Source organism: Anomalospiza imberbis, chromosome 6 (genome assembly GCF_031753505.1).
Source record: "Anomalospiza imberbis isolate Cuckoo-Finch-1a 21T00152 chromosome 6, ASM3175350v1, whole genome shotgun sequence".
NCBI classification, from domain to species: Eukaryota; Metazoa; Chordata; class Aves; order Passeriformes; family Viduidae; genus Anomalospiza; species Anomalospiza imberbis.
Window position 1 is genome coordinate 41,068,128 of NC_089686.1, and position 12,648 is coordinate 41,080,775.

A 12,648-nucleotide genomic window follows, 5' to 3' on the forward strand; every position below is an offset into this window, starting at 1 on the left:
GAAGCTTTGTACACGAAAATATAACTGTAGATACAGAAAGCTAGAATTAATTCTTCATTTGTTTATAATCCTAAAAATGTAATGCACCAAAAACCCTGTTCCTAGCTTTTCTATACCCAAAAGCTAGAAAACCTTTCCTATACTATGTACATTCATACTGTGCTTAATGCCTTTAGCCAAGCATGAGTTACTGGGGTATTTATCTTTACAGTCTCAACAGGTACTCCATAGTCATCAATGAACAGTTCTTGCTCCTCCTCCATTCTCCTCTCAAACTGCTAAGAGTACTATTTAGCCAAAATCTGGGGAGGAGGAGAAAGCTGCACATAGAAACAACACATCCCAAAGACCTAACACTTGTTTCTCCTGCAAGCATCTGTCCCTAAGCACCCTCACACTGAAGTAACTTATGAGCAGCTATGCCTAAGAAAACACCAGAAAACAGAGGTTAGATGTGGTACCACAACACAGCCCCCAAGAAATTCACACCATCTTTATTGTCAGTGAAGCTATGTGTTGAAGGGGCCTATGGCTCAGTTTGTAGACAGACTTCAGTAGGAAGCAGGTCCACCCAGAAGACTTGATATTATTGATGTAGGAAAGGGCAATACTTTACCAGTTCCTTGAGTCTCATTTTGAGACAGACAGAGAGGGCTACACTGCATGTAGATGAAAATTATTGAAGAACAGCTGTCTGATAGTGGAGCTAAATCTGCTAATAATACAATTTGAAAGACACTGAGGAGGTAGAAGAAATCAAGTAGGGCAGAAGTGGTGAGAAAACTGTAAGGAACTTGCCATGTGGTAAAACATTGACCCATTGCAGGACAGTTTGGAGCTGTGAGAAGAGAAAGAAACAAGAAGACATGAAACACTGGAAGTTATTCCAGCTAAATCCACTTCAAGAACTGAGAGTAGACAAAATGACCCCGTATGCTGAACCTGTACCTTTTCAGAATGCTACCTTTTTATGCATCCTCCATTGCTGCACATCCCAGAGTGCTAGGGCACAGAATCAAGCACCCAGGGGAGAAGTTAAGCTTTCGGGGCTGTATTCCAAGTTATAAAGTTACCAGTGTAAAACTAAAGTCAACCTTCCTCTCCACTGCCAACAAATCCCAACATATACAGCATCCCTTCAGATTCTTAATAGCAAGTTTATTAATATCAAGTTTAAATCTAGGTTTACAGGAGGTTCCCACTAAAGGGTCAGTGACTACATGGGATTAGCTCCCCCAACAACTGTCTTTTTTCTTAATGTAATCCATTCTTAGGAAATGTGACAGGACATTTTCTGGTGAGAAGTTCTTGTTTTGCTAAATATGCTTAAAAGGAAAAATATTCTAGCACATCAAAAAGGTAACATAGCCTTAATCTAGTAACAACTTCCCTATAGTATTAGCCAGTAGTAAGAGTTGTGCTATTTTGTATGATGATTACACATTTAAAGTAGGCAACTTTGTGCCTTACCTTTCATAAAGCCTTTGAAGTTCAAATGGCTTTGAGAACCACCACACAAAACAGAGCAATGAGAGGCATGAACATAGGTAACCCTGTTTGTAAGATCCTTAACTGAACTTCAGAAAGAGATACCATTGTCTTCACAGTACAGCTAAGACCTCATACCACCTTTATTAAACTGATTCTTGCTCTCGAGAGGTTTAATCAGCAATAGAAGGTTCACTGTGATCAAAGCTGGAAATTCCAGCTTTGGAAGCAAACACTAAAAGTACGTGAGAAGTGATATTAAGGCAAAATCCTATAAAGCGTGAGAAACTGGCTTGGTTTGCTTTTTGCCATGCCAAAAATAATTAAAATCAAGGAAGGTAAACAAATGGGGAGGGGGCAAAGAGAGGTATGAAGCAAGACTCCTTAGCAATACAGAAAGTTAAATCAGTCAGTTACACATGAAGGCTCTTGGAGGCTTTTGTTCATTCTTCAACTATGCTTAGATTAGCAGTTGATTCACTAACACTGCAGGGATTCTACTATTCCACTTGTTCGAGCTGTTACCCATGGAATGCCTGTACAAATGCATTCCACAAGTGTATTCCAGTAGATAAAGCTTCATAAAGATGTATTCTACAGCACTGTGTACAGCTTTATGGAATACTTTATCCATAAAGGTTCAATTAGCACCATCAGCTAAAACCACACAAAATCAAACCATGTCTTTTGTTGCTTCAAGACCCATGGTTTCAGAGTAATTTAAGAAAGCTGCTAATGGGATCAAAGGAAATCCTTATCCTTAATCTGTGTCACACACTCATGAATAAGAGAATATGCTGATTCCTTTTTGTTGCCAAGACACCAGTGTTGCTGTGGTAACCACACTTACATGAAACAAACTACTCACCTGCACAATGATGCCCTTGCTCTTGTATTCTGCATTGAGGCCTCGGGAGAAGTAATCCACAAAAGCCTGGAGAGAGAAGAAGGGAAACATGCAGCATGCTACACGTTACAATGGAAACTCTAGTTTAACAGTTTTGTGTAAGAGTATTTGAATTACTATTTGGAGTTCCTGTTTTCAAAGTGAAAACCCTAGGTTTTCAATGAAACTTTGCATACAAGAGCAAAGCCATCCATATAGAAACTCTATGCTTATGAAGTATTTTTACAGAAGCAAGGCTCAATCTAAACAAATAAACCCCTTTTTAATTTAGAAGAAAAAGGAACTAGATTTGTTAAATACAGCCTAGTTAAAAGAGGAAAAGACAACTTCATGTTCACTTTGTTCACTATTTATGTCATCTTCTCAGATATTTTTCAAGAGTGACTTAATTGGGTTCCTCTTGTGCATGGTTTTTAGAACATAAGTGTTTAAACACTTAGTCTTCTGCCTTTACACTTCTAAAAAATGCCACCCTATGGTGACACTTCTTCCTAATCCTCAAGTCCACCTCCACAGATTCTCTTCCAGAATTCTGGAAGTTTTAGAAATCGCAAGACAAAGTTCAAAGAAAGAAGTTAAAGAGCTTAAAAGGTGGATGTTAGCACCTGCCTTCAAGATGCTCTCAAATTTGATACAGCCGCCTCCTTAACCCTGCCAGGAAATACTATCCTAAGAATCAAAGGCTACTCAGCAGTTCAAACCAGCACAGATTCCCACTTCCCAAATTCTCCTAAACCACATTTCCACCTTACCCTGTTGTCCAGTGAGACAAAATACCAGGTTCTGCTATGGTTTCTTGTTTTAGAGAACGGTCTGAGAACGGGTACCTTCAACTGAATTAACTAAATCATCCCATCCATGATTGAAGATAAAAGAAATACTAAGTAAATTAGTTCAAGTATTTAAGAAGCAGTTGCTTCACACCAGATTCAAACCAAGCAGCAAAGCTCTAGTACTGCACCTCCTTTACAGTCTTCCTCTGGTCATCATGTCCCCAGCGGTTTAACAAAAGTCCTAATAACCAAAGCCAGCACTTAAAGCTGGCAGTGCCTGTGTTTTTCCTATACAGGCCATCCTACTGAAATCAGCCTATACAAGAAGCAACAGAAACACTCCCACACTACTGGACTATTTCTATAGACACTCTTCTGAGCATACTTGGAAGATCTGAAATAAAACTGGATTTTACTGTATAGCAGGTAGGTCCTTTTACTCTTCTTCAAGTTGCATGTATAAGCTAGCAGGAGGCTCCTTAAACCATGAAAAGCTTATCTGCTGTTCAGCTGTTCTTTCTTTCTCCCTCTCCCCTGAGTGTAAGTTCGTAAGAAAATTCAGTACTCAACACGAACAAGACTGAAAGTCTGGCCTAGCAGCAGCTATTGAAATGAATCCTCTGACAACCCTCTTGCAACAGTAGGTACCTGCATGGACATGCCAAGTAGTTTGGTGCAGTTTCTGAACACAGCAGTCAGGTGCATGTGTAATAACTGCACAGAGTATACTGATAATCTATTAAAAAGAACTATATTATGTTAATGAAAGTGCTTTGATAATTCAAATTTCTAACTATTCCTCCATGACAAAAGTCCTGATGTTAGCTACTCTGTTCCAGATACAGAGAGGAAGTACAAAAGACTGTCTTCTCTACTGGTTGCAAAGAGCTTGCTATAAAGAAAATGTTCATTTTACATGAGAAGAGAAAGCGATTTCCGGTATACAAATAAGCTTTGGAGTTTTTCTTCTTGAAGAATTTATTTCAAGACAAGTTGGGTTTTCTACCTCCACAAGCTCAAGTCCCCCAACAACCTTGAACCTGAATTCTTCAGAATGCTGTCTAAGTAAACTTTCCCTGAATAAGCAGGTAAGCGTTACATGTTAGAAAACTTCTTCTCCTTGGATATTCAAATATCTAATAACAAATCCAAACAGTAAAGGCATGGGGGTGAGGTGGGAAATGATATAATCATATTTCACTTCTCATTAGCATTAACACAGGTAGATAAACCTGTCAAAATATAGCACTATGATTCCTTTAAAAGAGTCTCATTCCAGTGTAAACTAGGGAATTCTCCACAGGAAGGTTAAAGACTGCATTTGTTCCTGATAATTAGTCAAAGCCATTGACTTACACCTGAAGGGTATTATACTTTAAATCCCCTTTAAATAGATGAGGGGAAACAAAACCCTAGAAACTGCAGATACAGTCTTTCTATAGCTACATTAGGGGAGTCACTTTCATGCTTACTAATCTTGCTGTAGGAGAAGATGGGCAGTGCTAAGAATAGGCAGATTATTCAACTTGTAACTTAGTTTTTTAAGGGGAGGGGAAGAAATATTTCAGATTCCCATTGGAAAAAAAAAAAAAAAAAAAAAGACTAACCAAAGCAGTGTAAGATATATTATCACTAAAATCAGAAGCTCAATTGATTCCATAAAGCTGGAAGCACTGCCACAACAAAGTGACCACTTGTATTAAAACAAAAAACTGTCCTCTCAGGAAACAGCTACTTCAAGGGGAATTTTTATCACCTAAAGCTACTTCAGACTTCTAAACTTAAATATGTCCTCCTTTAGTATGAATAAAATAGTGTGCATCAACTCCCTTCTGGGAATATGAAGATGTTACTGAGAGTCTAGAGGAAATGTGAGTCTGTTCTGACATGAATGACACTACTGAAGGTTTCTTCATCCTGTCAAGGTTCTGCTTAGACTCTGAGATGCTTGAAATATTCAAGGTAATTACCAGGAATGCCTGAAAAAGCTGTAGTGCCATACTACTTTAATACCAGTGTAAAAGCCTCTTAAATTCTGTTTTATCACATATGCCTCAGTTCCATGCTGGGTACCCACATTCTGTCTTTATGGCATTCACTGGAGATATTTTAGGACAACATTTTAGAATCCCCTGAAAGTATCTTTGGGGGAAAAAAAAACATTAGACCAGCTGCAAAAACATGAAACTGTCCCAGTGACACAAAGAGAAATCAGAGCAGATGAATTTAAGATGAAATGTAGATCATAGAATCACCACAGAATTTAGGGGAAAGAAGTTTCAAAACCAAAATAAGCAAGTGTGTTAAATTTAGTCAGTGTCTTTTCTCAGCTTTACACTAAACTTGCTTGGTACACTACTATCCTCTTCCATTTAAAAATGGAATACATGAGGAAATACTTAAAAGAGTAATTTCCATGCCAGTAAACCCTTGCAGTCAGTTTTCTCTCAACCTTCCAGCTTCCACTACTGGAAAAACTCAAGACAGAAACTCTGTACTTTTAGTTCATGAAAACACCACTAGATGGACACCAAAACATTTATTCCTGTAAGTGCTGCCTTATGTTTGACACTTGATTTCAGTGTGGAAAGGAACACTTACCTTGGTTGCAGAGTAAAGAGTCAGCAGTGGAGATGGACACATCCCTGAAGCTGATGAGATATTCAAGATTATCCCTTTTGATCTGAAAGGAAGCAAAGATATATTATCATGAAAAAAAGGAAACATCTTTCATGTTTCCAAAAACTACAGCAAGCCTAAAAAGATCCTTTAGAATGCAACTGAGATTAAGATCTGTTTAAAAACTCCAACCAAATCCTGAATTGAAATTCACTTTAGGCACAGTTAGAAGTATCCAAGCAGCTGGTATAAATCAGGACCAACTCCAAGGTCAATACAGCAAGAGAATCAAAGTTGCATTTATATACACATATACATACACACACGATGAGCTAAACTATGCAAAACTATTGAGTCAAGCTGACACAAGTTCAAGAGGAGCTCCTACATCTTGGGATAAGATGGCAGAAATGGCAACACAGTTTCATTATATGATTTACACTTTGATAATACTTTCATCTTCTAAATATTACTTCATAATGGATCTTCAAGATAGCAAGCATCTGAATCTACTGCTCAAATACAGAATTTAATAAACATGGAAGATATTCAGTGGATGAACACAGAAAATGAAAGTTATCTTACAGCTGTATTACAGTAACACTGAAGGTATTCATCAACAGTATTTTGGTAAAGATACCCGAAATTAGAGACCACCTGCTCTGTCAAGCTGTTCTAAAGCACATACATGTAGGACAGGAAGGCTCCTGACCTCCCAATATAGACTGATTTGAGCCATATCTATTTCTGAGACTAGTTTTACCTACAAAATCAGACATATTTAGTGCTAGGTAGAAAAAATAATTATTTTTAAAAGCTTTATGCAAATTAGGGCAATTACTCTGTTAGAAGGTCCTGCAAGACAGTCCAATCTAGTGAAAGATAAATCTCTACTTCTTCCTATCCTGTTGGAAATTCAAGCCAGTTTACCCGAACACAGCATAAGTATGCCATGCTCAGTGCAGTGAGAACACTCATGCAGGTAGACATCACACAGCTGAACTCCTGCAGATTCACACGAGTTTCCATTATACTTGTTCCACCAGGTACACCCTGCACCACTGCTGCCACAATCATTTAAGTAGCCATCTTAAAAACAAACAGTAATTTAAGTCACCATTAAAAATTAAAACAATACAAATGCTTTGGAAATCATGACAATAGATTCAAACCAGCATGGCTTGTGCCATGATACAAAAGTAAATTACATCTGTGACTGATTTGTCACAAGGAATGAGATGGCAAATGTGACAGAAAAGAATAATTTCAGTCTTTCAGGATTTCAAGCACCTTTGCCAAATTTCATCGTGTTTTTCAGGACTTCCCTGCAAGGCTTGGTTGGTGAAATAAGGTAGTTACATTGATCCAAATATGTTGCATGGAAAGCATAAGATCACAAATTAATCAGTAATTTTCAAGACAGCAAAAGGTTAACAGTGTATGGTAGAAGATTTTTGTATCAAGACAGGTGGTGACTGTGATATTTATTCATGAGCTCAAATGGAGATTAGCAATGAAATGAGTATTTATGCATTTTTAAGAGATCATCAGATTGGAGAATACTATAAGGAACTTCTTAAAAAGCTCAGGCTGCTATGCGAACAGACTACAGAATGGCAGATGAAAAATCAATATTAAGAAAAATCAATAATCTATTATCAGTAACCAAAATAATGCATACTAAAGAAAAAATTGTGAATTAATCACAAATCTTGCAGGACTCTAAACCAACTGTCCCTTCCATGAAAAATCTGAACAAGGAGTTCTATTTTGCGCAGCAGTCACCAAAACCAGCCAAACAACAAGATGCTGGGAATGGCAGGGATAGATCCTCCACTATCACCAAAATCTTGTATTGCAGTCTATAAACCATCTTTATCCCTCCAAATACTGAACAGAAATATAAAGAAACTGATGATTTAAGAAAGGGGAAAAGAAGAAAAAAATCCACCCCAATACATCAGTTTAGCTATTTAAGAGACTATTAAGAGCAGCCACGATAAGAGTACACATACTAACAAATGAAAAAGATCAAGATCTTGATTCAGCCTCTCAGAATACAAAAGCAAGATGATATTGAAATGAAAGACTGAAATTTAGATCCAAAAAAGCAAGTGCTCTTCTCATATTCAGACTAGGGACTATTTGCCACAAAACTTAACTGAAGACAAAAGCTTAACAGGATTCAAAGAAGGATAAGCACTGATAAACACAAGCCTCACGCTTTTTAAACAAACGGAAGCTTCAGAAGAGAGGCTGACATGCAGGCTGCCAGCACAGGTCTCGCAGTGCCTGGCTACGCTGCGACTTTCTAGCAGGAGTCGTGACCACCACCCAGATGGAGTGAATTAATGGTCTGACCCAGTGAACAACACGCTCTTGGCAACACAAAACATTAATAGCAGCCCCTTGCAGAAGCTCTGAGTATTGGTCTCTTTGAAGCAGTCAGTGCCACTGGGGGTTTTGTGGTTTGTATTTTTACATTTTAAAGAAAACAGTCCTAGCCTTAAAAGCTCGTGACTTAAAACCTCCAGATAAAATGAAACTGAGAAGCATGTGAGTAAGGGGAACACCTTCAATTACTCCAATTACAATTCTGCTTCTTATAGGAATTGCAGAATAAATGTATTTAGGGAGGGATCTGAAGAATTACTCAAGCATCAGTGTGGCAAAAAGAAATTTTGGCTCCATCTAATTTGACTCTGCCATTAATGGGGAAAAAAAACAAAACAAAACCAAACAAAAAAAGTTGGTTAGGATGAAGAGAGCCAGGCCCACACCCTCACACCTCCCAGTCATTCTACCTTAAGTGGTCCAGCACCAGGGAGGCTATATTTAGCTATCTCCCTGTTGCTGTGGCAACCAGCGCCTGCTCCAGCTGCATGCCAAGTGGAAAGAGCAAGCTTCTTCTGTAATGTAATTATGCACTTGCTACTTTCCTGGCAATAAATACCATAGTTTGGTATTTGTCTAGCAACATCCAACTGATTTTTGGTGGTGGTGGCTTCTTTTTGTTTCCAAAGACATCAAGCTTTGATTTTCAGTTCTATGAGTTTCCCATCCCAGACAGTAGCCTGAGTATTTGTACAGAACTGCTCATTTAAGTATAATAGGAAGCTTCAGATAATAAATTGTCACTTTAAGTGTTCAGAGCACAGGGGAGAAGTCAAAGCAGAGAATCTAAATGCCATTACCAGAAGTGGCATTTATCTAATGCTGCTGTGTTTATCATAAATAGAAAAGTAAAAGGCACACCAAGATGTAGCTTTGTTTAGTCTTATCAGACCTGGATGCAATGCATGAAAATTATGCTCTATTTTTGTATTTATCTTGCAATATATGATCATAAAACCAACATTCAAATGCGCACTAGAGCAAGCTGCAAGATGCTCTAACACACTACGTCACATCTATCTACTCAATATGCTCTCCTCCTTGAACAAGTGAGGAATGACAATGAGATTCTTAGTCTAGCCTTATTCTTAGAGCCCAGGGCCCTTTTTCTAGCCTGTGGTCCCATGTGAGAAACATATGGCTGACCTGAAGAGCAGTTGAGTCCAGCTCCAATTCATTCATGCCCTTGGATGTGCTGGACATCCATGTCCTCCTGTGGTTACAGACTCCTAGCGGTGTTAAGGGCCTGTGAGCTATGACTATGCAGGAGTCGGCAGCTGCAGGCACTGCTTCTGTGCACTGCAAACCCAACCAACTTCACACAAATCAAACAGAAAATGGAAGCTTTTTCAAATCTTTTTTCCCTGAGATGGAGACCAAGGCTGTCAGCCAAATGGAGCAGTCTTTTGAAGTGGTTCCTTATATTCAGAAAAGTTCAAGATGCGTACTTAATTTGTTTTAACCACTATTAACCTTTTCTTTCCAGGCTTCTTGAACATTTATCCTCAGAATCCGTGAGATAGTCACACAGTTAGAGAAGTAAGAGGAAAGATGATGTGTGCTCAAGGGCAGTCAGAACCAGAAGTCAGCAGGATCCTGGTTTGCTGCCCTTCATTCAAATCATCTTACCCGCATGGATGTGTAACAGAAAGAACTATACAGGCTATTCTGTAAGTAGGATATACATCATTCTGTCCTGAGAAGCTGAAGAGATAACTCTGCCAAAATGGATAGCTACAGTATTTCTTTAAACAAAGAAGAAACTGAAACAAGAAACTTAAGATTTTTTAAGTTCCAAAACCTAATAATGAAACATTAAATCCCCTCAAAAGTATAAAGGTTTTGGTCATGTTACCACCTTCAGAGAACAGTGGTTTCACAAAAAACAAGTCCCTTTATCTATCAATAATAGTACAAGGACAAGGAGTAGCTTCTGACCTAGAAGCCCCCTGTACTATAATAACCCTCGCCCTCTACTCTGGCTTCATTGGGAAATATTACACTCCTGCCCCAGAACTCAGTCTTGGGTCTTTATTTCCAATTCAAATCTCTTGACATGAAATAAACTTATTCATATCTCCTGATTGTCTAAGTAAAAATCTTAGCTCACCATCATCCTGATCTGCACTGACTCCCATACTGACCACTAGCTCTGACAGTTTGCACCCAGGAAGAAGCTTTGTTTTAAAAGTGAAACATCTGTGCAACACTTGAATAACTGAATTCTGATCTGCAATGAAGACTCTCAGACAGTGAGATGACACAAAATAAACCTTTTCTTTTTCATCATCTTTACTGGATTTGGAGGCTTGCCCCATATACGGACTCCTCCTGCTGTATTCGTTTGCATGGTTCTACAGAGTTTTTCCCCAGTCGTGCGAACAGGGCTCAAGCCTGATCCAGGGCAATCCCCAGCAAAGCAGGGATAGCACCCCAAGAGAGATGGCAAACAGCCAGCAGAACCAACATCAGCTGCAAAACAGCCTGGGGGAGACTAAATGGAAATCGTGAACCTTTTGGTTTCACCTGGGAGCTAGCTGGGAAGTCAGTACATGTCTTCCCTGTTGACAGTGGTGTGTTATTCTAAAGAGCTGGTCTCCAATTTTATTTTTCCAAACGATCACAGCCTTTTGTCAATATACCTCCTACTGTATAATGTGAACATATTCTTTGCATCCATTTTACTTACAATGACTTAGAGAAATAGCCTTAAGAAGGTTATTCCCAGGAACTGTAACCACCCCCTCAGAATAGCAGGTTGTTGAGTTAGTGCTGATGAGTCAGACGGGCTTTTTAATTCTGTTCTAAAAGGAATCACCACAACAGTGGAGAAGGGAGAGGAAAAATAAAAAGGGAATCGAGTGGAAAAGGCTTCCACCGTCTGATGATTCATGCACCATCAGCGTGACTCACCCAGCATTACTCTGCCATTAAAACATGGAGACTAGGCTGATTAGTCACAGTAATGAATTTTTCAAGAAAGGATTCTCCCCTATAAATAATGATGACTTTGTCTGGATAGTGTTAGTGTGACTCACCTTTCCAGCATGCCGGGCAGCACCAATCGTGTCATCTGCAAAAGGAAAACATTCGTGATGGCTGAGAATGCAGACACCAAACAGGCAGAGACCGAGGGAAGCCTCCCTTCCTCCCAGAAGCAGCTGCCACCCCCTCCACCCCAAGCACGGCTCGGGGGAAGCAGGGACCATACTTTGCGTAGGCAGTTTATTTTTATTCTACCTGGATAACTTGGCTCTGTCAGGTAGTGTGTGCACTGAATCTGGTGAACCCATCTAGCTAGTAGCACAAGAGTAAATAAAACAAATGTCTTCACCACTCTGCAGCATCCATGGCTTCTAAAGAACATTAAAACACCAGAGTACTACAGTACGTGTACCATCTTTCTCTCCCTGCAAAAAACACCTGTCTTCCTCGAGACTAAATTTACCACCTATGCCAAGATTCAAAACATTATCCAATACATTTTAGCTAGGCTTACTGAACTGCTGAGTTTAAGACAAAAATAAATTATGGAGCAGCAAGAGCGCTGATAGAACTAGTGAACGTATGTTTCCTACATTATTACCTACAGAAAATACTAAAGACTCCAAAATATTTTTTGCTGATTACACAGATGTTTGCACACTGGAAAAACTACATATCCCCAAGAGGAAAGTTGCCTTGCAAACCTCCTCGCTGCTCTGGAAACTCCTGCCTTTATTATGACTCTGAGCAATCCATCTACAAGTTGGCTGAAGGATTCTCCAGACCAGTAATCCTAAAACAAGATTCCCAGTTGCAGACAGAGCATCTCTGACAAGGGAAACAAATTAAACATTGATCCAAACTTGAACAAAATTTTAATTAGTGTAAAATAGTTAATTTTCCTACTACTAATTACTACCATCCTAAAACACAGTTTAAATCCAATAAAATGCCTTCCTGAAATAGCATCAAAATTCTCCTTATGCCAAATTCAGCCCTGCGTAACTCTTTGAATAACTGTCACTGACACCAAAGACAGATCACACAAGAAAAATAAATTGGTACCACCTTGGACACCTAAAAGGTGTTCCAACAAAGTTTTTGAGAACATGGTGGGTGGGTAATAAAATGCTAAAACCAGAACACACCAAAATATAATGATACTCCCACTGATCCCAAACTACCTTGATAGCTTAAAATAAAACATTGAATATTTGAATAGTAGGGGAAGAAAAACATGCACAAAAGAAATCAGCATAAACAGGCACACAAAACACCTGTAAGCACTTTGATTATAAAGAAACAAATTTTATTGTAGGAAGCTACTCATTTTATTATCACCACTGCATTAGCACTCACATATGACTCAGTCTGGGTATGAAGTTTTATTGTTTGTTTGTTTTTATTTTTTAATTATAAAACATACCCTTTCAGGAATAAAGGAGGAAAAAAAGCCACAAAAGAAAACAATGTCAGTTGATT

The 12,648-nt window shown here is 38.7% G+C and overlaps 1 protein-coding gene and 1 long non-coding RNA gene across 2 annotated transcripts in view; one reads left to right on the forward strand and one right to left on the reverse strand.

The window, feature by feature from the left end:
- HSD17B12 (hydroxysteroid 17-beta dehydrogenase 12) overlaps positions 1-12,648 on the reverse strand; it is an 82,783-nt gene that overhangs the window by 5,850 nt on the left and 64,285 nt on the right. The window contains exons 7-9 of the mRNA XM_068193732.1: positions 11,220-11,254; positions 5,770-5,851; positions 2,357-2,422 (exon numbers count right to left, since the gene is read on the reverse strand). Of these exons, the coding sequence (XP_068049833.1) occupies positions 2,357-2,422; positions 5,770-5,851; positions 11,220-11,254 (183 nt within the window). The remainder of the gene's footprint in view (positions 1-2,356; positions 2,423-5,769; positions 5,852-11,219; positions 11,255-12,648) is intronic.
- On the forward strand, positions 1,780-10,117 carry LOC137475890 (uncharacterized). Its single transcript, XR_011000112.1, has 3 exons — positions 1,780-2,460; positions 5,628-5,715; positions 9,668-10,117. It is a non-coding gene; the product is annotated as an uncharacterized lncRNA (long non-coding RNA).